Consider the following 27053-nt stretch of genomic DNA (forward strand, 5'->3'; position numbering starts at 1 on the left):
AAGCCCAAGAAAGTAATTCAATTCCGCCATGATACTCATCTCAAACTCACTCTGCATAAGCTTAGAAAACTCCTTGACAAGTTGCATGTTAGTAGATCTAAAAATGATATCATTGACATAAACTTGAACTAGAAGAGTATTCTTTCCTTGACGTTTAATGAAAAGTGTAATATCTACCTTTCCCCTAGAGGATCCTTGATCAATTAAAAACTTACTAAGTCGCTCATACCAAGCCCTGAGTGGTTGTTTGAGACTAAAAATCTCGCTTTAGTTTGTAAACATAATTAGGATACTTGTGATTTTAAATACTAGGAGGTTGAGCTACATACACTTCCTCATTAATATAGCCATTAAGGAACACACTTTTCACGTCCATTTGAAATAACTTGAAATTTTTGGAGCAAGCATAAGCTAGAAGAAGGTGTATAGCCTCAAGGTGAGCAACCAGAGCATAAGTCTCCTCATAGTCAATGCCCTCATCTTGGTTATAACTTTGAGCTACTAGTCGGGCTTTATTCTAAGTTATCACTCTGTTTTGTCAAGTTTTTTTCTAAAGACCCATCCAGTGCTAATTACTTGATAATTTTTGGGATGAGGGACATGGTCCCAAACATCATTTCTTGTAAATTGGTTTAGTTAATCTTCCATGGCCATAAGCCAATGCTCATCAAGTAATGCATCATTAGTGTTTTTAGGTTCAACTTGTGAAACGAACGCAAAGGTAACAAAAATTACTTATATTGGAGCACGTTATCACGACTTTAGTGATGTCTCCAAGTATGTTGTCGATACGATGATCTTTGGATGTTCTCCAAGCCAAAGGTAGACCGTCCACTGCAGTTGGACTTTCAACCTTCTCCCTTTCACAATTGTTATCTTCTTCTTTCTCATATTCCACTGCTTTAGGCTGATCAATTCCTTTTTCGGGTTCCTTGAGAATATCTTGTGAAGGTACACCTACATCATGAAAAGAAACACCTTTCCCTACATTTTTTGGGTAAGACTCGTCAAAATTAATCTAGCATCCAAAACAAAAAAATTGCATCCAAAAATGTGTAGATGTGACAAATTAGGTTTTCTACCCTTAAGCAATTCATAGGAAGTTTTATCTAAGATATGACGTATTAGTATCATATTCAAGACATAATATGTCGTGCTAATGGAATCGGCCCAAAAATACTTAAGTAGATTACCTTGATTAAGCATAGTCCTAGACAACTCCTCTAAAGCACAATTTTCCCTCTCCACAACACCATTTTGTTGTGCAGTTCTAGGAGCAGAGAAGTTCTGCCCAATGCCAAGTTTATCACAATACTTCTCAAAGAGATGATTTTAAAACTCACCTCCGTGAGCACTTTGGATAGCAATAATTTTCAAATTCATTTTATTTTTGGATAATCTAGCAAATTATTTGAAAGCTGACAAAGTCTTATCTTTACTATACAAAAACATGACCCAACAAAATCTCGAGTAATCGTCTACTATCACAAAACCATAATAGTTACCGCCTATGTTTTTGGTCCTTGAGGGACCAAATAGATCCATATGAAGAAGCTCAATAGGTCTCGAAGTTGACACAAATTTTTTCGATTTAAATGAGACTCTCGTTTGCTTACCCATTTGGAATGCATCACATAAATGGTCTTTTGAAAAATCTATTTTTGGTAGACTGATTACTAAATCTTTTGAAGTCACTTTTTTTAGTAAATCAAAGTTGGCATGAGCTAGGTGTCTATGCCATAACCAAAAAATTTCACTCATGGTTACTAGACACTTAGTTCCAACCAAGGATACATCATTTAAGTTAAGCATATAGGTGTTATTAAACCTCAAGCCTTTAAACATACAATCCTTCTTTTCATTATGTTCAAACATGAAACAAGGTTTTGTAAAAGTAACTTTAAATACCTTGTCGCATAGTTGACTAATACTAAGGAGGTTATGTTTAAGACCACCACTAACATAACATCAGAGATAGTAGTAGATGAGGGATTACTTACACTAACTTTTCCGAGTATTTCTCACATGTTGTTATCTCCATAAGAAACATCACCCTTCTTATTTGGCACAAAGTCAATAAAAAGAGATATTTCACCCATCATATGTCTTAAACATCCACTATCGAGAAACTACATCTTCTATATAAAGTCAAGACATTCAATCTGTAGAATCAAATAAGGGAAATAGGTACCTAATTTTCATTGGATCCTTGAGAGTGAGTAAAATAAAGGTTTCATTTGGGAAACCATTGAAAAGCTCCTTTAGGAACAAAAAGTTTCCTAAATTTTCATTTTTTAAATAGTTGACCTTTCTTGCAACAGTAGTAACAGGATAAGTTTTTGTTATTTGAATCCTTTTAAACATATTTATGCCTTTTGTGTGAATGGTTAAAAGACCTTTCATTCTTTGATGGATATATAGTGTTGGTTCTATGTGTTGGCAGCAATTTTGTAAAAACCTAGAGTGTTCACAAGTTGTCACATGTGTTGTCTTGACATAAGATAACATGTACCTGCAGGATGTTTAAAATGTGATTATGCAGGATTTTACTGAGATGTCAGACCCGATGTTATGACATATTTATACAGAACATTCAGCCTGAATGTTATGTATTATGTGATTGCATTTTTAATGTTAATTTGTGTATGATTGATGAGATGATTGAACACGCTATCAATCAGTAATTACAACTAGATTGACTTATTTTCCAAAGAGATATAATCAACTATCATGAGAGCATATGAATGGAAAACAGTTTTAGGGTTTTATGATGTCCAAGCCCGGCCAAATGCTTCTATAAAAAGGACATGGAAAACCTGGTTTTATACACAAGAGATAACGAACGAAATATTGAGAGAGAATAAGGGTTTAAGTCTTGTGTGGTCGTGTGTATTTTAAGCCATTCAATTCATCCATAGATGATTGAATTGGTCTGATTTTTGAGTTGTAATTTGTCCACTCTAAGTTGTGAAGCATGAGTGTGTGTTTACTTGATTGAAGCTTTTAAGTAAGATCAAGTGTGTGTCTTTGAAGAGTGTCTTCTTTTCATTGTAATTCTTGTTTTATATCACTACTGTGATTGAAAGGGAGTGAGTAGGATCTCATATCTAAGAGTTCTTAGGTAGAAGTCACACGGGTAGAGATTAGGTGAAAAGACTGTAACTTGAAGTTGTTTACTGAGAGTCTGTGAATTGATTTTGTTTAGTGGATTTCCTTCCTGGCTTGGTAGCCCCCAGATGTAGGTGAGTTTGCATCGAACTGGGTTAATAATTTCTTGTGTCTCTTGCATTATTGTTCTTTATTGTTTATCCTATTTGTATTGTTCAGATATTAGTGTCGTGACATTACCTTCGACATCTCATATCTGATACCAAAATTTCAATTGGTATCAGAGCAGGCATCCTGCTCTGGTTCTGGGTGAGATCTAGGGACGTTACTTTCTGGTATTATGGATAGAGACGGAGGATCTGTTCACAGACCACCTATTCTGGATGGATCCAACTATGACTACTGGAAACCTCTAATGGTAGCCTTTCTAAAATCTCTGGATAATAAGGCTTGAAAGGTTGTTTTAACAGGCTGGGAACATCCAGTTATTACTAAGGATGGAGAGGCTACAACTGATAAGAAGGCTGAGGAACAATGGACCAAGGAGGAGGATGATCTAGCCCTTGGAAACTCTAAAACATTGAATGATATATTCAATGGAGTAGATAAGAACATCTTCAGATTGGTAAACAACTGTGAGGTAGCTAAAGATGCTTGGAACATTCTCAAAACCACTCATGAAGGCACCTCTAGAGTGAAGATGTCTAGACTGCAACTGCTCACTACCAAATTTGAAAATTTAAGGATGAAATAAGATGAAAATATTCATGAATTTCATATGAATACCCTTGAAATTGCTAATGCCTCTAGATCCCTAGGTGAAAAGATGTCAGATGAAAAACTAGTGAGGAAAATACTCAAGTCACTTCCTAAGAGATTTGCCATGAAAATGACAGCCATAGAAGAGTCTCAAGACATTTCCAATATGAGAGTTGATGAGCTAATTGGATCCCTCCAAACATTTGAGATGGGAATGTGTGATGGATCTGAAAAGAAAGTCAAAAGCATAGCCTTTATGTCAAACACTGAGGAGAAAGAGGAAGAAAGTGGTCAAGATGTTGAAGAAGATCTGGCAACTGATGTAGCATTGTTGGGAAGATTGTTCAACAGACTTCTGAAAAAGATGGATGTAAGGTCTAAGGCTAATGTCAAGAATATCTCATCTGACATCAGTAAATCCAATAATGCTGGAAGAAGAACAAGATCAGATGAAAATTCCAAAGAAGGAAAAGGAGTTCAGTGCCATGAATGTGATGGGTATGGACACATTAGAACTGAATGTGGAATCTACCTCAAGAAACAAAAGAGGAGTCTTGCTGCTACTTGGTCTGATGAAAGTGAAACAGAAGAGTCTGCAAATCTCGTGACTGCCTTGACTGGAAGATGGGGTTCTGATGAAGACTCAAGTGATGATGAAGTGACCTTTGATGAGTTAGCCACTACCTACAGAAAGTTGTGTCATAGGAGTGAAGAAGTGTGTCAACAAGTTGAAAGTCAGAAGAAAGTGATAGCACACCTGGAGAATGAGAAGGCAGAACATTTAGAAACCATCTCTAAGTTGAAGACTGAAGCAGTATTCTTGAATTCTAAACTGGATGAGATGACAAAGTTTGTCAGGATGCTAAACAATGGATCTGACACCTTAGACAAAATTCTTCAGACTGGACAAATGTCAGGAGACAAGTTTGGCATTGGGTTCAATGAATCTAAACCTGAGTGCAGCCACACTAGTAGAAAACCAAAATCCAAACCTGAGTGCAGTCACACTGGTAGCAAACCAGATATGTCACATCATATGTCACAACATCATAAAGGAAGACAGCAGAAAGGGAAACATCAAAGATGGAGATGTCATTACTGTGGAAATTTTGGTCACATAAAACCATTCTGCTATAAGTTGTATGGCTATCCTAGTCCTTCTCATCATCAACCTAGACCCAAACATCACAGACCTGTCAACAAAAAACAATGGGTTCCTAGGACTGGTGTTACAAACCTGATAGCTCACACTTCCTTCAGAGTTTCAGCCAAAGAAGACTGGTATGTTGACAGTGGGTGCTCCAGACACATGACTGGAAACAGAAACCTGCTAACTGGCCTTCATCCTCATGCCACCAACTATGTAACCTTTGGTGATGGAGCAAAGGGTGAAATCAAGGGAATTGGTAAGCTTAACTTCCCTGGAGTACCAAATCTTGACAATGTCCTACTTGTTAAAGGACTGACTACAAACCTAATAAGCATCAGTCAACTATGTGACCAAGGTCTAACTGTAAACTTCACAAAAACTGAATTTCTAATTACTAATAAAGAAAATGAAGTGATCATGAAACGAGTTAGGTCTAAGGACAACTACTATATGTGGAGTTCTCAAGAAACTGGTTATTCATCAATGTGTACTCTAGCCAAAGAAGAAGAAGTGAAGATATGGCATCAAAGATTGGGCCATCTGCATCTTAAAGGAATGAAGAGGATTATATCTGTTGAAGTTGTTCGAGGAATTCCCAACTTGAAGATTGATGAAGGAAGAGTTTGTGGGGAATGTCAGATTGGAAAACAGACAAAGATGTCACACCAGAAGCTTAAACATGACACCACTTCCAGAGTGCTGGAACTCCTCCATATGGATTTGATGGGACCCATGCAGGTGGAAAGCCTTGGTGGGAAGAAGTATGCTTATGTAGTGGTGGATGACTTCTCCAGATATACCTGGGTCAATTTTATAAGAGAAAAATCTGATGTATTTGAAATCTTCAAAGATCTTTGTCTAAGACTTCAAAGAGAAAAAGAAAGTCAAGTTATCAAAATCAGAAGTGATCATGGGAAGGAATTTGAAAACAGCAAATTTGCTTAATTCTGTGCATCAGAAGGAATTAGTCATGAGTTCTCATCTCCCATTACTCCCCAGCAAAATGGTGTGGTAGAAAGGAAAAATAGAACTCTCCAAGAATCAGCCAGAGCTATGATTCATGCCAAGAAATTGCCCTACCACTTCTGGGTTGAAGCTATGAACATATCCTGCTATGTTCACAACAGAGTAACCTTGAAGAAAGGGACTCCTACTACCTTATATGAAGTTTGGAAAGGGAGAAGACCTACAGTCAAATACTTCCATGTGTTTGGTAGTAAATGTTATATCTTGACTGATCGTGAACAAAGAAGGAAGATGGATCCCAAAAGTGATGAAGGAATATTTATGGGCTACTCAACAAACAGCAGAGCATATAGAGTCTTTAATTCCAGAACAAAAGTAATGATGGAATCTATCAATGTTGCGGTTGATGATCAACAGACTGATGTCACATACGATGTTGAGACATCTCTAAATGAAGTCCCAACTGATTTCCCAGATAATAATAATGAGAGTGAACCTCCTCAAGTTGAACCTAAAGCTGACAAAATCAACAAGGGACCCTCCATCAGAATTCAGAAGGATCATCCCAAAGATCTTATCATAGGAGATCCAAATAAAGGGGTAACAACTAGATCAAGGGAAGTGATCTCACATGGCTGTTTCTGTGTCCAAGATTGAGCCTAGGAATGTCAAGGAAGACTTTACTGATGAGTTCTGGATCAATGCCATGTAGGAGGAGTTAGGCTAATTCAAGAGAAATGAAGTATGGGAACTGGTTTCAAGACCTGAAGGAATAAATGTCATAAGAGCAAAGTGGGTGTATAAGAATAAATCTGATGAACAGTGTGTGGTTACCAAAAATAAAGTAAGATTAGTAGCACAAGGATATACTCAAGTTGAAGGAGTTGATTTTGATGAAACATTTGCCCCTATAGCTCGCCTTGAGTCCATTAGACTATTGCTTGGAGTGACATGTATTCTGAAATTCAAACTGTTCCAAATGGATGTAAAAAGTGCCTTCTTGAATGGCTATTTAAATGAGGAAGTATATGTTGAACAACCTAAAGGATTCACATACCGAAATCTTCTAAAGCATGTATACAAGTTGAGGAAAGCCCTCTATGGTTTGAAACAAGCTCCTAGGGCTTGGTATGATAGACTCACAGTGTTCCTCACTAACAATGGATACAAGAAGGGAGGTATTGACAAGACCCTATTTGTTAAGAATGAAGGAGGAAAACTCATGGTGGCTCAAATAGATGTGGATGATATTGTGTTTGGTGGGATGTTAGATCTGATGATCGAACATTTTGTTAAACAAATGTAGTCTGAATTTGAGATGAGCCTTGTTGGGGAGCTGACCTATTTTCTTGGGCTACAAGTCAAGCAGATGGAAGATTCTATCTTTCTATCTCAAAGCAAATATGCCAAAAACATTGTTAAGAAGTTTGGCATGGAGAATGAAAGTCATAAAAGGACACCTGCTCCTACACATCTGAAAGTCTCCAAAGATGAAAGTGGTGTTAGTGTAGATCAAAGTCTATACAGAAGCATGATAGGAAGTCTGCTATATCTCACAGCAAGCAGACCTGACATTGCATTTGCTGTAGGTGTTTGTGCTAGATATCAAGCTGAACCAAAAGTCAGTCACATAAACCAAGTGAAGAGGATATTGAAATATGTCAATGGCACCAGTGACTATGGGATGTTATATACTCATGGATCTGGATCTATGCTGACTGGATATTATGATGATGACTGGGCTGGAAATGCTGATGATAGGAAAATCACATCAGGAGGATGTTTCTTCTTGGGGAACAACTTAATATCATGGTTTAGTAAGAAACAAAATTGTGTGTCCCTATCCACTGCTGAAGCTGAATACATAGCAGCTGGAAGTAGTTGTTCTCAATTGGTTTGGATGAAACAAATGTTGACTGAATACAATGTCACACAAGATGTCATCACATTGTACTGTGACAACCTGAGTGCTATAAATGTTTCTAAGAATCCTATTCAGGAGAGCAGGACAAAGCACATTGATATTCGTCATCACTTTATTAGAAAACTAGTGGAAGAGAAAATCATAGCCCTGGAGCATGTTACTACTGAAATGCAATTAGCTGACATATTTACCAAGGCTTTGGATGCTAATCAATTTGAATTTTTAAGAGGGAAATTAGGGATTTGTATCCATGAGAATTTATAGCAATTAATTTGGAGTGGAAAAGGTAATAAAAATATTGTCTACCCACTTAAAAGAAAGTGCCCCATTTATGGTAAATCATTACCTAGTATTGGAACTACCATCTATAGCATTGTCACACGTAACCTCAGCTCAACCACTTCCATCTTCATCAAACTGTATCGACCATCTCTGCTAGGGCAACAAAAATTCTTTCACAAGCTCAACAAGATGTCACAACATCCTTCATCTTCTGGTTCTAAGAACACCAAACCTGCGCACAAAGCAAGAACACCCTCCATGGATTTTCTTCATGAAGACATTTTGGAAGTTATTCCCCTATCAGTCATCCCAGGCAACGCCCCTGATCCCTCCTGCACTGCAGGGCATACTCAAGGCAACAACTCTGATAACCCTACCTCTAAAGATGACATGCATCATACTGATCGTGTCATTAGAAATTCGGTCACGAGGATCCTAAATGAAGGACACTCAGTCAAGGGAGTTTCGACTCCTCTATCTATAAGGGACCCCTCACATGAGGTGGAACCTCACAATGATAAAGATGATGAGTCATCTATGTCGCACCTCGAAAAAAATGGGGATACGACTTCAAAGCGAAGCGCGATCGCACGCTCGCAATGATGGACTGAACAGAGTCGCCACCGAACTTTATTTATTCCTATAAAGGAAAGGGGAAATATCGATAAAACCCAAGACAAAAGAAAGGATAAGATATGGTCGTCGCAACCAATATCAGGGTTCGGGAGTCGATTACGCAAGGGGAAGGTATTAGCACCCCTCACGTCCGTTGTACTCAACGGGAACCATTAGGTCAGTTGTGTGCGTTAATGTTAGTTTGAAATGTTAGGCTTTTCAATTTATTAGGTAGGAAAGAAAGAATAGAAGATAGAAGAAATGTTTTTGGATTTTTTGACGGAGGACTAAACCTAAGTTTTTTATTAGTGGGCCTGACAAGATTTACAAATCCTGCTCCTACGTATCTCAAAAGAGAAATCAAGGCTTACGTAGTTCTGGGTAGAAAAATGTTTGTTTGTTGGTCGATTTTAGCGAAAGCTATACTGTATTAATCGACGAAAACATTGTTTTACCCAAAACAGATGAGGAGTGGACGCATACCACACATCGAACGGATTTATAAATCTACATTCGGAAAAGCGTCATTTATCTCTACTCAACAATCGTGGCCGAAACATTGTTTTGTATCTCTTAAGACAATATATCTTTCATTTATGAAAAAGGTTTTTGATTAATCGCACGGCGGCGAGAAAAGGGTTTGATTGGTTGGATGTATTTTGAGTGATGGCGAGAACTTGGATGAGCGAGATATACATCTCGAATCCTAGCCTCAGGAGTGCATGGTATACACCATGTTCCATTTCCATCTTATTGAAAAAAAGTGTTAAGGTAGGAATTAGGTATTTTGAAGTTTGAAAGACGAGTACTTATGACCTACAAGCTCTTACAGCTTGGGTCTAGTACTCGGGACTACGTCTGGACATTCCACCCAGGCAGTCTGTTTCTTTCCCATATTGCTAAGAAAATGATTCGAATATTTATGAAGGTTTTGGAGGGAAGACGAATATTTATGGCTTGCAAGCTCTTACAGCTTGTGCCTAATATTCGGGATTACGACTGGACATTACATCCAGGTAATCTTTTTCTTCCAACTTTATTAAGAAAATGGTTTAGAATCTTGGAGTGTGAAAGAGAAGACGAACATTAACGGCTTGCAAGCTCTTACAGCTTGAGCCTAATATTCGGGATTACGACTGGACATTACATCCAGGTAATCTTTTTTCTTCCAACCTTATTAAGAAAATGATTTTAAACATTTGATTGTTAAAGAGAAGACGAATATTAACGGCTTGCAAGCTCTTACAGCTTGAGCCTAATATTCGGGATTACGACTGGACATTCCATCCAGGTAATCTTTTCCTTCACGTTTTATTTAGAAAACGATTTGAGTATTAGAGTGTGGAAGTGAAGACGAATATTAACGGCTTGCAAGCTCTTACAGCTTGTGCCTAATATTCGGGATTACAACTGGACATTCCCTCCAGGTAACCTTTTTCTTCACGTCTTATTTATAAGGTGATTTGAGGTATTTACGGATATTTTGGCGAGAAGACAAATATTTATGGCTTACAAGCTCTTACAGCTTGAGCCTAATATTCGGGATTACGACTGGACATTACATCCAGGTAATCTTTTTTCTTCCAACCTTATTAAGAAAATGATTTGATTATTAAATATGATGTTGATTTGTGAAATGATCTTGAAATGATTCTCATTTATTTTGAAATGTATTTTGAAATCGAGGGAAGTTGAAATTGATATGCTCAAAAAATAACTCGGTGTAAAGAGTTCCCCACAAATAAGTCGAGTAAAAATAAATAAATAAAAAGATTATTTGTAACACACTAAAAAAAATAACATAGAAAAGTAAATAAAATCAACAAGTATTTAAAATATAACTAGATAAAAAGATAAAAAAAAACGGTGAAACAAAAATAAAAAGTTTATAAAAAATAAATTCATGAAAATGCCATAAAAAAAAATGAAGATAAGTGAACAAAAAAACCTTTTTGCTGCCTCTAGGGTTCGAACCCCTGGCCATAGGTTTAGCACATAATGCCCTTACCATCAGACTATCAATCCAGTTTTATAGATAAATGCATTCGTTAATACAAGACACAATAACCAAATTAAATTTTAAGATAAAATAAAAATTGGGCCCATACAGTGGACGAATGGGCCTGGAGCGGGTTATAGGCCTTCAAAGCAGAAACCGACCCAACAAAAAACAGAAACTCAAACATTGAGCAAATACCTAGCCGCCCCACATGCTTCGGTTCCCTCAAGAGAAAGTCCCAACAACAACCAGCAATTAATGATGCACACTTAAACGAAAAGCCAGGACCTTTGGATAGAAAAGAAACTGACCCAAAGTCATAATACCCGTCATTAAGTAATCCCAGTTCATAAAATGGAAAAAAAATGAGAATAACAATGCCAAACCAAACAAACTTTCTTCCCAAAGCAAATTTCTCTCTAGTAAATGAAAATCAACACGCACCAAACAAAAACGATGAATCTGCAGCTCGAAAAGAAAACGAAGCAAATCGCGATGAACATAAACAACCGCTATTTACTCATCTCAGGGACCGAACCGAATCGCTACTCGTCGGGATCGAATAAACAAAGTAAACAACATGATTCAAGAAGGAAGGCTTACCGTGACAACGAGATCGCACGGCCGAAGGGAAGGTAACGTCGTCTGCGGGAGCTTGCTCGCGTTCCACCCTTGGGTAAAGGCCTTGATCTTCCGCCGTTTTTGCCTTCTTTTTTGTCAAGAACTTATTTTCTCGGGTTTTTCTTAAGTTTCTTGTGTATGATTAGGGTTTTTTCGTTTTCAATTCCTCTAGCCTTTTTTGTTTTTCAAGCCGTCTTCAAAAAATGGTTTTTTGGGTTTTTCCGCCGATTTCTCTCTCAAGAATTTTTTTTTCTCTACTGATCTCTGCTTTTCTATTTATTCTTGCACATTAGGGTTTCGAAAGATGCTCAATGGTCCAATGGAGAATGGTTCAGGATTGCTTTTGCTGCTCAGAAACAAGTTGTCTTTTTGATGCTTATAATCTGGAAAGGTAATCTGAGTTCTTGCTTTTTCTTCGTCTGTTTGTCCCAATTCCAAATTTGGGAATTTCTGGAACTTACTGCTTGGTAAATTAATCCCTTTTTTTTTTTACTGCAGGGAATTGAACTGCTGATGCTGCTGTGGCCGTGGCTGTGATGTATTCTACTGTCAAATTGGATACATTGCTTCTGTGGTGTGCATAGTGGTTTGCATTGTCCAATCAGGCTATCCTTTTGGTATGCTGCAGAAAGGATGGATGTTGCACCTGAGGTACACTTGTTTTAGAGCTACAATGCCTCAAGATTTGCAAGTTTAGGTGGCCTTGAAGCCTTTGCCTTGGTATGATGAACTATCTAGCTTCCATGTTATATTCTTTGATCATGAATATATGTTGCTTGGTGTTTATGTAAGTCATTACCTGTTCATGTCTTCCACTGTCAGGAAGTGCCTGTTTTAATTTCATCATGAACCACACACTGGATTGTTATGAGCTGTTAAACGAAGCACTGATGGCTCACGTTTCAAATATGTTGCAGGTTCTGCTCATGACCTTGCTACACTATCATTGCAAAGTTGGTTGGATGTGGTTGCAGGTCTTGGCAAGATTTTGGTAAGGTGCTGGCTGCAATGTTTGTCTGGTTGCTTCAATGTTGTTAAAGTGTGAGGTATGATCTAATCCACTTGTAATCTTGGCTATGTTTCAGGACCTTCACTGTGATTGTGAGTTGGGTTTGGTGCTGCAGCATGATGAGCCATGTGCATTACTCGTTCCTGATTGATGTAGCAGCTTTGTTTTGCCTATTCTGTTGTAGGTAAGTTCTCTGCAAACCTGGCTTTGATCTATGTTCAATGCTATGCCTTGCTATGCACTAGTCCTGGCATGTTATACCTCAAAGTGCAGCATTATGTACTGCCAAGGTTTGCAACAGGTGGCCACAATTCAACCATGTTTTGGCTTGGTCTGTCATGAGTCGGCATTTTTCTACAGGATTCAACATGTTAGATTCAGTTGTGCATGGTGATTCTGTTAATTGTCAGCTGCAAGCAGATTTCTTCCTGGCTTGGATAAGTAACAACCATATCTTCCCTCATGGCTTGCTTTTATTTGGGATTCATAACATGTTGCCAACTGTTTTTTTTTGCAGGTTTGGTTCTAGTCGCTACAACCTCCATGAGCCTCTCTCATCATTATGAGTTCAAAAACCAAATGCATGTGTATTGGTATGGACGTATGCTTGGTTTTGAAGTGGTCATGTTACATCAATATATGTTGTGTACAACCAGTTCCAACTGTGATTTGATTTTCTCATGTGATACAGGTTAAGTTGGACTTTGGTTAGGCCGTCATGCCAACACTGAGTTGGCAACATGTGTGTATTTCTCTTTATATTTCCTGCCTAATGATTCTGCTCCACGTTTATCTGCAGATGCCCTTTCTGTAATCTCATTTAGGCGGTTATCGCATCTGCTTTTGTACAGGGCCAATTCCTGCATTTTGCTGCGGTACAACTCCATCCTCTCTTTGAATCCCATCTCACATTCTGCATTTCTTCGGTCTTTTACTCTGCAGTCTCGACATTTTGCTCACTATTATCTGGCATTCCTTGTTGCTGCTGAAAACCTGGGCGTACACCCCATGCCGCATTTCATCGAACACCTCGAACGCATCATGATTTGCCGTAACCTTCTGGCTCCGTAGAGAAATGGGTCTAAGAGATCGAAGTACTTTGAGAGAAATCAAGAGTCGTTAGTCCCGCTTGTCCCACCGTACAGTTGAAGGTGATGACGCCTCCATTGTATCGTTGGATGGAAGAAGGAGTTGGTTTTCTACCGAAAAAGATTGAAAGGCTCCCGAAAGCAGACGTCAAGTATCGATTTGTGATTGAGATTGGAAACTCCTTGAAACCAACTTCTTAAATTTCGCAGTTTGAATAGTCATTTGTTTTTTTACTTCTTGTATGCAATAAGTGTTTTTGATAGTAGACATAGAATGTTTGCTGTTAGCTGCGATGCCGTTTCGGCATGTTGCAACTGGTTTTTCAATTGCAGCTTGTTTACATTTGTATGCCACTTTGCTGTTACGTTTTGGTTGTTTAGCTGGCTCGTGTTTGCTACTTATGGAGTGGCTCAAAGTTTGTCATTGTCTAAGTCCCTGGAAATAGATGCCACACATAACATGTCCTATTATTATTTGCTACTACTACCAAGCTACCATCCCACATCACTGTCAGATAGCGTACAAACGTATCCACCTCTGGCACCTATATTTCAATTCACAGCTGCATGAATTTGCTGTCAAACCTCACACATGAATATTGCCATCTTGATCACCAGACATTAGTTCAGTCTGATTTGGGTGTTTTGAATTTAAATGGATGGTTTATTGGATATTGTATGGAAATGGCTCTTTATTGATTTTCATGGAAAGTTATGAATGAAAATGTAGTTGAATGTATGGAATGTTATGAATGAAAATGTAGTTTACTGCATGAAATGTTATTAATGAAAATATATGAGTTTTGGATATTTGATTATAAAATGGATAATTGAGAAGTTGGTTTATAAAATGGAAAAGACTTTTAGGCCTAATCCCAAAACTAACTTAAATATCTATTTAAATAATAATAACAAATCAGTAAAACCAAATTAAAAATCAAATTAATTTATAATTCATTTAAAATTACTTGGATGCCAACTCTAACATTCATTTGGAAATAAAAATCGATTAGAGTTTTAGTCGTTAGTAAAAATAAACAATTAAGATTAAATTGACAATTGGAATTTAAACTTAATTTGAAATTAAAATCAAATTAAAAATAAAAAGAAGTCAAAATATTAAAATCCATCTTATAATCAAGAGCAACATGATCAAAAAGGCATAGGCAATGACCAATGTGCAACAAAAATATGGAGTTGGGAATGAATGTATGCAAATGAATTTTAGGCCAAGTGCCAAATAAAAATAAAAATAAAAATAAAAAAATTCAGGGTCAAAATCGGGGTATGACAGTTGCCCCTATTTAAGTATCTCCTACTAGAGAATATGAAGCAGGACACTCTTCATATGATCATAGTGGGAGATGATTAAATACTGAGAAGACCCAGATTTTGATCCTGGATCCCCATGACATGACATGATATGATATGATGTGATATGATATGACATGGATGCATGATGTTTTTTTAATTTTATCTGCTATGGATATGGTAGACCTTTGACAGGAGATGCTAATAGACAGACCAATCTGTGGGGGATGCTGGTGATCCACAGGGAGATAGACAAATGGTAAGTAACAACTTGCTGGGGAAACAATCCTGCTGGAGAATCAGACACACACTGGGGAGTATTCAAAGTGAGATTTGATAATCGATACTTAGAATACAACCGAATAAAGGAAAAGATGCTACAACAGGTTCATAAATGACCTGACAACGCTGGGGAATAATCAAAGAGAAAACTCTTCAGAAACAGGTTCATGTATGACCTAACACCGGAATAAGGAGGTTCAATGACAAGTTCATACATGACCTGAATAGGATTGAACAAAGAATCTTCAGAGTAGGTTCAAGCATGACCGGACCCCGGAATAATAAGGTTCAATGACAGGTTCGTACATGACCTGAATAGGATTGAACAAAGGATCTTCAGAGTAGGTTCAAGCATGACCGGACCCCGGAATAAAAAGGTTCAATGACAGGTTCATATAAGACCTGAATAGGATTGAACAAAGGATCTTCAGAGCAGGTTCAAGTGTAACCTGACCCCGGAATAAAAAGGTTCAATGACAGGTTCATATAAGACCTGAATAGGATTGAACAAAGGATCTTCAGAGCAGGTTCAAGTGTAACCTGACCCCGGAATAAAAAGGTTCAATGACAGGTTCATATAAGACCTGAATAGGATTGAACAAAGGATCTTCAGAGCAGGTTCAAGTGTAACCTGACCCCGGAATAAAAAGGTTCAATGACAGGTTCATATAAGACCTGAATAGGATTGAACAAAGGATCTTCAGAGCAGGTTCAAGTGTAACCTGACCCCGGAATAAAAAGGGTTCAATGACAGGTTCATATAAGACCTGAATAGGATTGAACAAAGGATCTTCAGAGCAGGTTCAAGGATGGCCTGACCCCGGAATAAAAAGGTTCAATGACAGGTTCGTATAAGACCTGAATAGGATTGAACAAAGAATCTTCAGAGTAGGTTCAAGCATGACCGGACCCCGGAATAAAAAGGTTCAATGACAGGTTCGTATAAGACCTGAATAGGATTGAACAAAGAAAGGAAAAACTCTTCAGAGCAGGTTCAAGGATGGCCTGACCCCGGAATAAAAAGGTTCAATGACAGGTTCGTATAAGACCTGAATAGGATTGAACAAAGAATCTTCAGAGTAGGTTCAAGCATGAACGGACCCCGGAATAAAATGGTTCAATGACAGGTTCGTATAAGACCTGAATAGGATTGAACAAAGAATCTTCAGAGTAGGTTCAAGCATGACCGGACCCCGGAATAAAAAGGTTCAATGACAGGTTCATATAAGACCTGAATAAGATTGAACAAAGGATCTTCAGAGCAGGTTCAAGGATGGCCTGACCCCGGAATAAAAAGGTTCAATGACAGGTTCGTATAAGACCTGAATAGGATTGAACAAAGAATCTTCAGAGTAGGTTCAAGCATGACCGGACCCCGGAATAAAAAGGTTCAATGACAGGTTCGTATAAGACCTGAATAGGATTGAACAAAGAAAGGAAAAACTCTTCAGAGCAGGTTCAAGGATGGCCTGACCCCGGAATAAAAAGGTTCAATGACAGGTTCGTATAAGACCTGAATAGGATTGAACAAAGAATCTTCAGAGTAGGTTCAAGCATGAACGGACCCCGGAATAAAATGGTTCAATGACAGGTTCGTATAAGACCTGAATAGGATTGAACAAAGAAAGGAAAAACTCTTCAGAGCAGGTTCAAGGATGGCCTGACCCCGGAATAACAACGATTGGACTCTGACCGTAAGCAATGGACTACAACCAGCTTTTAACGGATTTTGCCAACAACAATTGGACTTGAAAATGACTGCGAAAACCGGATGTTGGTTTAAGGGCAACAAATACAAACTGGAATCAAAGGTCAAAGGATATAGGATCAACAACAAGACCTGGGTCAATGCAAAATGAGCACGAAGTACATTTCGGCCATGCATGATCTGTATTCTTTTATGCATGATATATGAATGATCATGCTATGAGAATGCTGACACTGGGTGGACTGGGAGTTGGTAAAGGCTTTTTATGGAAGCTCATGATTCCTCAACACCGAGAACTCAACCAAATATTTGTGATAGATGTTGTCAAAGGAGGATTCTATCTAGTTTGATAGCCACAGCTTAGCCAATGGATCCTTTTGGAGGATTAATGAATCGTGCTAGCATAATTTTCGGGCACTCGTCTTGAACTCAATAGTTGTTGACGTATGGCAGAATTCGTTTGAGCAGTTTGAAAGCACAAAGAAAAAGGTTCTGCCCCTCTGTGGCTCATCTTGCCCCAGTTTGTTGGGTCTTTGGAAATGTTCACCTTGAAAATGGATTTGGAAACAACTTTCCATGAGACTAACTTGAGATGGCCTGCCCCAAGTGTTTGAAACTTGCAGTGGTCTGAACTTGACTAACCAAATGTTGGAATGGCAGACTCTTGGTCGACTGTCTTTGGAATAGTTGGACTCATTGAGCTCTGAGGTGGCTTACTCCAGTCTAAGTCTTGAAGCAAATTACTCTTGGCTAACTGAACCATGGAGTGATTGGACTTACTGAGCTCTGAGGTGGCTTGCCCCGGTCCGACTCTTGAAGCAGATTACTCTTGCCTTGAGGACCCTTAGAGTGATTAGCTCGAATTAACTGATGCTCAAAGTGATTTGCCCCTGACTAGACTTCTTTCACTCCATCAAGTTCTTCAACTGTAAATGGAATTTCTTTGATGCTAAGTGTTGACTCGCAAATAAGATTGTTCATTCAAAAATGGTAATTTTAATGCAGTGTTTATGCAAAAATTTGAAATCAAAATTTATTGATATGAACGGGTGAAATACAGTGAACGAGTCGTTGATCAAGTCATTCACAGTACGCAAGTTGGTGTCATCAAATGATTAACAAAAATCGTTTGGAGTCAGGTTAACACAACCTTGTTGTAGTATGCTTTCAAAATAAACCCTGCCTCAATTAGGTCTTTTAAGGGTTATAACGTGGTCTGGTTCGCGGTTTCTTGAAACAAAAGGATATAAGGCTCAAAATTTATTTTTACCCACCCCTTCTTCTTGATGATCTCCAGTTCCTATATTCAGTCAATTCAATACAAGCATTCGACTTCCAAGAGGGTTCGAAGGTGTGATGAGGATTCAAGACGAATTTTCTTGAAATGGCAGTCACCATATTTTTTGTCGAGGATTTAATGACCTCTTTTGATTGATTTTCTTTATCCCTAATTTTGTCTGGACCGTTTTTTTTTGAAGCTTTCGGTCCATCGGGATGCCCTAACTTTTGCCTAAGTCATTTTGTGGTTTTTGACTTAGCGGGCCTTTTTTTTTTTTTTTTATGCGTGTGACTGCCACATTATTGGCGGATGAGGATCAACCAACACTAATTTCATCTTTCCTCAACTTCTTCGACACTTCAACATGTGCACGAAGGATGACATGTGGTTGAACCTAATTGGAGGGTGTTCATATGGACAATTTTTTTGAAAGATCGAATGCATGATCAAACTATCTGAACACAACTACCCTGCCCCAGGTTAAGATTAAGGGTTTTAGATCCGAAATAAACACCAACTTCTAGGCTCAAAGTGGTTGACTAGGGATTAACTCCTTATAACTTCAGTGTTTGGGGATTTGAAACAATGCCCTACATCATCGACAAGGTTTTACTCAAAAGCATACCACAACAATTTCAGGTGTTTCGTTTTCATCATCCTCCCTCCAATCTTTGTTAACACAACAGTTTGATAAACAAAAGTGAATGAGAGGAGAATTTTTGTTTTTTTAACATAAATGAAAAACGAGTGAATACGAATGGATCAATTCAAAAGATGCATAAACATTTCATTAATCTTACCAATTCAAATAAAACAACAATGTTTAAAAGCAAGTAACAACTAACATGCAAAGAAACTAACAAAAGAAATGCTGAAACAGCCAAATGATTGCCAGCTTTAGGGAATTGATTTCTTCAAACTTGAAGATTGGGATCAACCAGCTTTTTGACATGATGATCTTCAAATTCTTTTCTTTCAATCTCATCGTCGAACGCAACCCTCTTGGATCCACTACTCACTTCTCCTTTTCTTTCATTGGTATAGGTCGTGACATTGGAAATCCAAGACGGTATCTCAATGCTCTTACCAGGAAACAATGATAGCTCACTAGCCATATCCCTGACATCTTCCTTGTGGTACAAAACCTTGAGGGGTATCAAGGGTCCTTTCCCTTTATCATTACTTGGCCCAGAGATCAAGGTATATGTACTTGAGACTTCCTCCTTGAGTGTTGGTGACCTTATGTCAATCAAACTTTGCAGCTTGAGCTTAAAACTCACGCATTCCTCGATGGAGTGCCCCATTGTTCCAGTATGGTATTCACACTTGATCTTCGGGTGATCTTCTTCAAAGACTAAGCTCTTCTTGTTAATCAGTCCTCGTACCAAATATTTTAGCGCACAACAAGAATCTAGGTTATGTCCCAATGCCCCTTTATGGAATTCACATGTTGCATTTGGATTGTACCATGGTAGGTCTGGTGACACAGGCGTGAGAGCTCGAGGGGTCACCAAAGCATTCTGGATCAGTAGCGGGTAAAGCTTGCTATATGGTACCGGAATCGAGTCATTGTGATCCTGGTTCTTCTTGCTCTGATTCTGATTTTTGTTTTGAACCTGACTTCGGTGATTTTGAGGAGGAATGGCCAGAGGATGTTGATGATGACGTCTTGAGGGAGGTCCATATACTGGTAAATGAGGAGTTGCCACATAGAACTTCCCTTGACTTGGGGTGACACCAGATGGATGCGGGGTAGTAGCTCTCTTTGTTGCAGCAGTGTATATTGGGTGACCCTCTTTTCCCAACAAGACTTGCAAGGTTTCCAAGACCCATCTCATTTGGATCTTCAAAAGATTAAGTTCCCCCTTCAGTGCTTCTTGGCTTTTCCTTAGCTCGTCCATCATCTCCTGAGACATGGTTCTTTGTTCTAAACGCGTGTTGAGAATCACTTTGCTTCACGGACAAAAGATGGATGAGTTTTTTTTGGTATTTTGTCTGGAAAATGACATGCATTATGATGCGATGCAAATGCAATGGAATGAGAATGAATGCAATGCAAGCCATGCACATTTGTTTTTTTCATACACGGGTTCAAAAGTCTGAGGTACTGATGACTTTGATTGCTTTGTATAGAACATGGTTCTCACCAGGTATGGTCTAAGGTTTTTGAAAAAGTTCCTAGAGTCATGGATCCATTAGACTGTTTGCTACCTGCGGCAACTTACTTGCCGGGCATCAACTCCATCTAAAGAATCTACTCTAAGTGAGGTTCTCGCATCGATCCAACGAGAAATACATCTCGCAGACCCACACTACGCAACCATCTTTCCTAGTTGGTCAAAGAACTAAGGTTCTACAAATGGTTCTCAGAGTCATGGATCCTAAAGAAAACATCGAAGCTTACGGCAACTTACTTGCCGAGCGACGACATCCTCTCAAGAATCTACTCTAAGTGAGGTTCTCGTACCGACCCAACGAGAAATACATCTCGCGGACCCGCACTACTCAACCTCGTCCTATCTTATGTCTTTACTCGAGACTCGGGTAAAAAGTCTTTCCCACAAGGTTTGCAATCAGAGTCTCTCCAAGTACCAAAGCATATCGAACCAATATAACAGATATCAATATAACAATAAAGATATTAAAAGCAATAAATAAGGGAAAAGCCATAAAATTAAACAAACAAAGGCACACAAACGTCCTAACTAGGCTTGACTCGCTTAAGGAACAGTTTTCCCCAGCAGAGTCGCCATCTGTCGCACCTCGAAAAAAATGGGGATACGACTTCAAAGCGAAGCGCGATCGCACGCTCGCAATGATGGACTGAACAGAGTCGCCACCGAACTTTATTTATTCCTATAAAGGAAAGGGGAAATATCGATAAAACCCAAGACAAAAGAAAGGATAAGATATGGTCGTCGCAACCAATATCAGGGTTCGGGAGTCGATTACGCAAGGGGAAGGTATTAGCACCCCTCACGTCCGTTGTACTCAACGGGAACCATTAGGTCAGTTGTGTGCGTTAATGTTAGTTTGAAATGTTAGGCTTTTCAATTTATTAGGTAGGAAAGAAAGAATAGAAGATAGAAGAAATGTTTTTGGATTTTTTGACGGAGGACTAAACCTAAGTTTTTTATTAGTGGGCCTGACAAGATTTACAAATCCTGCTCCTACGTATCTCAAAAGAGAAATCAAGGCTTACGTAGTTCTGGGTAGAAAAATGTTTGTTTGTTGGTCGATTTTAGCGAAAGCTATACTGTATTAATCGACGAAAACATTGTTTTACCCAAAACAGATGAGGAGTGGACGCATACCACACATCGAACGGATTTATAAATCTACATTCGGAAAAGCGTCATTTATCTCTACTCAACAATCGTGGCCGAAACATTGTTTTGTATCTCTTAAGACAATATATCTTTCATTTATGAAAAAGGTTTTTGATTAATCGCACGGCGGCGAGAAAAGGGTTTGATTGGTTGGATGTATTTTGAGTGATGGCGAGAACTTGGATGAGCGAGATATACATCTCGAATCCTAGCCTCAGGAGTGCATGGTATACACCATGTTCCATTTCCATCTTATTGAAAAAAAGTGTTAAGGTAGGAATTAGGTATTTTGAAGTTTGAAAGACGAGTACTTATGACCTACAAGCTCTTACAGCTTGGGTCTAGTACTCGGGACTACGTCTAGACATTCCACCCAGGCAGTCTGTTTCTTTCCCATATTGCTAAGAAAATGATTCGAATATTTATGAAGGTTTTGGAGGGAAGACGAATATTTATGGCTTGCAAGCTCTTACAGCTTGTGCCTAATATTCGGGATTACGACTGGACATTACATCCAGGTAATCTTTTTCTTCCAACTTTATTAAGAAAATGGTTTAGAATCTTGGAGTGTGAAAGAGAAGACGAACATTAACGGCTTGCAAGCTCTTACAGCTTGAGCCTAATATTCGGGATTACGACTGGACATTACATCCAGGTAATCTTTTTTCTTCCAACCTTATTAAGAAAATGATTTTAAACATTTGATTGTTAAAGAGAAGACGAATATTAACGGCTTGCAAGCTCTTACAGCTTGAGCCTAATATTCGGGATTACGACTGGACATTCCATCCAGGTAATCTTTTCCTTCACGTTTTATTTAGAAAACGATTTGAGTATTAGAGTGTGGAAGTGAAGACGAATATTAACGGCTTGCAAGCTCTTACAGCTTGTGCCTAATATTCGGGATTACAACTGGACATTCCCTCCAGGTAACCTTTTCTTCACGTCTTATTTATAAGGTGATTTGAGGTATTTACGGATATTTTGGCGAGAAGACAAATATTTATGGCTTACAAGCTCTTACAGCTTGAGCCTAATATTCGGGATTACGACTGGACATTACATCCAGGTAATCTTTTTTCTTCCAACCTTATTAAGAAAATGATTTGATTATTAAATATGATGTTGATTTGTGAAATGATCTTGAAATGATTCTCATTTATTTTGAAATGTATTTTGAAATCGAGGGAAGTTGAAATTGATATGCTCAAAAAATAACTCGGTGTAAAGAGTTCCCCACAAATAAGTCGAGTAAAAATAAATAAATAAAAAGATTATTTGTAACACACTAAAAAAAATAACATAGAAAAGTAAATAAAATCAACAAGTATTTAAAATATAACTAGATAAAAAGATAAAAAAAAACGGTGAAACAAAAATAAAAAGTTTATAAAAAATAAATTCATGAAAATGCCATAAAAAAAAATGAAGATAAGTGAACAAAAAAACCTTTTTGCTGCCTCTAGGGTTCGAACCCCTGGCCATAGGTTTAGCACATAATGCCCTTACCATCAGACTATCAATCCAGTTTTATAGATAAATGCATTCGTTAATACAAGACACAATAACCAAATTAAATTTTAAGATAAAATAAAAATTGGGCCCATACAGTGGACGAATGGGCCTGGAGCGGGTTATAGGCCTTCAAAGCAGAAACCGACCCAACAAAAAACAGAAACTCAAACATTGAGCAAATACCTAGCCGCCCCACATGCTTCGGTTCCCTCAAGAGAAAGTCCCAACAACAACCAGCAATTAATGATGCACACTTAAACGAAAAGCCAGGACCTTTGGATAGAAAAGAAACTGACCCAAAGTCATAATACCCGTCATTAAGTAATCCCAGTTCATAAAATGGAAAAAAAATGAGAATAACAATGCCAAACCAAACAAACTTTCTTCCCAAAGCAAATTTCTCTCTAGTAAATGAAAATCAACACGCACCAAACAAAAACGATGAATCTGCAGCTCGAAAAGAAAACGAAGCAAATCGCGATGAACATAAACAACCGCTATTTACTCATCTCAGGGACCGAACCGAATCGCTACTCGTCGGGATCGAATAAACAAAGTAAACAACATGATTCAAGAAGGAAGGCTTACCGTGACAACGAGATCGCACGTCCGAAGGGAAGGTAACGTCGTCTGCGGGAGCTTGCTCGCGTTCCACCCTTGGGTAAAGGCCTTGATCTTCCGCCGTTTTTGCCTTCTTTTTTGTCAAGAACTTATTTTCTCGGGTTTTTCTTAAGTTTCTTGTGTATGATTAGGGTTTTTTCGTTTTCAATTCCTCTAGCCTTTTTTGTTTTTCAAGCCGTCTTCAAAAAATGGTTTTTTGGGTTTTTCCGCCGATTTCTCTCTCAAGAATTTTTTTTTTTTCTCTACTGATCTCTGCTTTTCTATTTATTCTTGCACATTAGGGTTTCGAAAGATGCTCAATGGTCCAATGGAGAATGGTTCAGGATTGCTTTTGCTGCTCAGAAACAAGTTGTCTTTTTGATGCTTATAATCTGGAAAGGTAATCTGAGTTCTTGCTTTTTCTTCGTCTGTTTGTCCCAATTCCAAATTTGGGAATTTCTGGAACTTACTGCTTGGTAAATTAATCCCTTTTTTTTTTTTACTGCAGGGAATTGAACTGCTGATGCTGCTGTGGCCGTGGCTGTGATGTATTCTACTGTCAAATTGGATACATTGCTTCTGTGGTGTGCATAGTGGTTTGCATTGTCCAATCAGGCTATCCTTTTGGTATGCTGCAGAAAGGATGGATGTTGCACCTGAGGTACACTTGTTTTAGAGCTACAATGCCTCAAGATTTGCAAGTTTAGGTGGCCTTGAAGCCTTTGCCTTGGTATGATGAACTATCTAGCTTCCATGTTATATTCTTTGATCATGAATATATGTTGCTTGGTGTTTATGTAAGTCATTACCTGTTCATGTCTTCCACTGTCAGGAAGTGCCTGTTTTAATTTCATCATGAACCACACACTGGATTGTTATGAGCTGTTAAACGAAGCACTGATGGCTCACGTTTCAAATATGTTGCAGGTTCTGCTCATGACCTTGCTACACTATCATTGCAAAGTTGGTTGGATGTGGTTGCAGGTCTTGGCAAGATTTTGGTAAGGTGCTGGCTGCAATGTTTGTCTGGTTGCTTCAATGTTGTTAAAGTGTGAGGTATGATCTAATCCACTTGTAATCTTGGCTATGTTTCAGGACCTTCACTGTGATTGTGAGTTGGGTTTGGTGCTGCAGCATGATGAGCCATGTGCATTACTCGTTCCTGATTGATGTAGCAGCTTTGTTTTGCCTATTCTGTTGTAGGTAAGTTCTCTGCAAACCTGGCTTTGATCTATGTTCAATGCTATGCCTTGCTATGCACTAGTCCTGGCATGTTATACCTCAAAGTGCAGCATTATGTACTGCCAAGGTTTGCAACAGGTGGCCACAATTCAACCATGTTTTGGCTTGGTCTGTCATGAGTCGGCATTTTTCTACAGGATTCAACATGTTAGATTCAGTTGTGCATGGTGATTCTGTTAATTGTCAGCTGCAAGCAGATTTCTTCCTGGCTTGGATAAGTAACAACCATATCTTCCCTCATGGCTTGCTTTTATTTGGGATTCATAACATGTTGCCAACTGTTTTTTTTGCAGGTTTGGTTCTAGTCGCTACAACCTCCATGAGCCTCTCTCATCATTATGAGTTCAAAAACCAAATGCATGTGTATTGGTATGGACGTATGCTTGGTTTTGAAGTGGTCATGTTACATCAATATATGTTGTGTACAACCAGTTCCAACTGTGATTTGATTTTCTCATGTGATACAGGTTAAGTTGGACTTTGGTTAGGCCGTCATGCCAACACTGAGTTGGCAACATGTGTGTATTTCTCTTTATATTTCCTGCCTAATGATTCTGCTCCACGTTTATCTGCAGATGCCCTTTCTGTAATCTCATTTAGGCGGTTATCGCATCTGCTTTTGTACAGGGCCAATTCCTGCATTTTGCTGCGGTACAACTCCATCCTCTCTTTGAATCCCATCTCACATTCTGCATTTCTTCGGTCTTTTACTCTGCAGTCTCGACATTTTGCTCACTATTATCTGGCATTCCTTGTTGCTGCTGAAAACCTGGGCGTACACCCCATGCCGCATTTCATTGAACACCTCGAACGCATCATGATTTGCCGTAACCTTCTGGCTCCGTAGAGAAATGGGTCTAAGAGATCGAAGTACTTTGAGAGAAATCAAGAGTCGTTAGTCCCGCTTGTCCCACCGTACAGTTGAAGGTGATGACGCCTCCATTGTATCGTTGGATGGAAGAAGGAGTTGGTTTTCTACCGAAAAAGATTGAAAGGCTCCCGAAAGCAGACGTCAAGTATCGATTTGTGATTGAGATTGGAAACTCCTTGAAACCAACTTCTTAAATTTCGCAGTTTGAATAGTCATTTGTTTTTTTACTTCTTGTATGCAATAAGTGTTTTTGATAGTAGACATAGAATGTTTGCTGTTAGCTGCGATGCCGTTTCGGCATGTTGCAACTGGTTTTTCAATTGCAGCTTGTTTACATTTGTATGCCACTTTGCTGTTACGTTTTGGTTGTTTAGCTGGCTCGTGTTTGCTACTTATGGAGTGGCTCAAAGTTTGTCATTGTCTAAGTCCCTGGAAATAGATGCCACACATAACATGTCCTATTATTATTTGCTACTACTACCAAGCTACCATCCCACATCACTGTCAGATAGCGTACAAACGTATCCACCTCTGGCACCTATATTTCAATTCACAGCTGCATGAATTTGCTGTCAAACCTCACACATGAATATTGCCATCTTGATCACCAGACATTAGTTCAGTCTGATTTGGGTGTTTTGAATTTAAATGGATGGTTTATTGGATATTGTATGGAAATGGCTCTTTATTGTTTTTCATGGAAAGTTATGAATGAAAATGTAGTTGAATGTATGGAATGTTATGAATGAAAATGTAGTTTACTGCATGAAATGTTATTAATGAAAATATATAAGTTTTGGATATTTGATTATAAAATGGATAATTGAGAAGTTGGTTTATAAAATGGAAAAGACTTTTAGGCCTAATCCCAAAACTAACTTAAATATCTATTTAAATAATAATAACAAATCAGTAAAACCAAATTAAAAATCAAATTAATTTATAATTCATTTAAAATTACTTGGATGCCAACTCTAACATTCATTTGGAAATAAAAATCGATTAGAGTTTTAGTCGTTAGTAAAAATAAACAATTAAGATTAAATTGACAATTGGAATTTAAACTTAATTTGAAATTAAAATCAAATTAAAAATAAAAAGAAGTCAAAATATTAAAATCCATCTTATAATCAAGAGCAACATGATCAAAAAGGCATAGGCAATGACCAATGTGCAACAAAAATATGGAGTTGGGAATGAATGTATGCAAATGAATTTTAGGCCAAGTGCCAAATAAAAATAAAAATAAAAATAAAAAAATTCAGGGTCAAAATCGGGGTATGACAATCTAGGTCTGAGAAAGATATAGATGCTGAGGGATTGTGTTCTTTAGGGCATACAGTGCCTTGTAAGAAATCTGTAGATGCTTCTCAGTCTAAGAAGCATGACTCTGGT

General features: G+C 38.2%; 2 protein-coding genes across 11 annotated transcripts; both read left to right on the forward strand.

Moving 5' to 3' along the window:
• The first annotated feature begins 11427 nt into the window (after positions 1-11427).
• LOC127127913 (uncharacterized) lies at positions 11428-14132 on the forward strand. Of its 5 annotated transcripts, XM_051057187.1 has the most exons (8): positions 11428-11479; positions 11718-11815; positions 11923-12144; positions 12342-12415; positions 12510-12617; positions 12735-12874; positions 12951-13124; positions 13233-14132. In XM_051057187.1, exons 4-8 carry the CDS (start codon positions 12351-12353, stop codon positions 13502-13504), a joined length of 759 nt encoding a protein of 252 aa, XP_050913144.1. In that variant the 5' UTR covers positions 11428-11479; positions 11718-11815; positions 11923-12144; positions 12342-12350; the 3' UTR covers positions 13505-14132. The 5 variants fall into 5 exon arrangements, 1 of the variants encoding a protein (XP_050913144.1); XR_007805537.1 differs by having other exon boundaries at positions 12510-12874; positions 12951-13026; positions 13125-14132; XR_007805536.1 differs by having other exon boundaries at positions 12510-13175; positions 13285-14132.
• A 9018-nt stretch (positions 14133-23150) lies between these two features.
• On the forward strand, positions 23151-26281 carry LOC127127911 (uncharacterized). 6 transcript variants are annotated; one of them, XR_007805534.1, is made up of 8 exons: positions 23151-23606; positions 23848-23945; positions 24054-24275; positions 24473-24546; positions 24641-25005; positions 25081-25156; positions 25255-25305; positions 25415-26281. XR_007805534.1 is itself a non-coding variant. In XM_051057185.1 (8 exons), the coding sequence occupies exons 4-8, from the start codon at positions 24482-24484 to the stop codon at positions 25632-25634; spliced, it is 759 nt and encodes a 252-aa protein (XP_050913142.1). In that variant the 5' UTR covers positions 23151-23606; positions 23848-23945; positions 24054-24275; positions 24473-24481; the 3' UTR covers positions 25635-26281. The 6 variants fall into 6 exon arrangements, 2 of the variants coding, with proteins under 2 accessions (XP_050913142.1, XP_050913143.1); XM_051057185.1 differs by lacking the exon at positions 25255-25305 and having other exon boundaries at positions 24641-24748; positions 24866-25005; positions 25081-25254; positions 25363-26281; XM_051057186.1 differs by lacking the exon at positions 25255-25305 and having other exon boundaries at positions 23151-23565; positions 24641-24748; positions 24866-25005; positions 25081-25254; positions 25363-26281.
• Positions 26282-27053: the final 772 nt, after the last annotated feature.

This window comes from Lathyrus oleraceus, chromosome 3, assembly GCF_024323335.1.
Source record: "Lathyrus oleraceus cultivar Zhongwan6 chromosome 3, CAAS_Psat_ZW6_1.0, whole genome shotgun sequence".
NCBI lineage: Eukaryota > Viridiplantae > Streptophyta > Magnoliopsida > Fabales > Fabaceae > Lathyrus > Lathyrus oleraceus.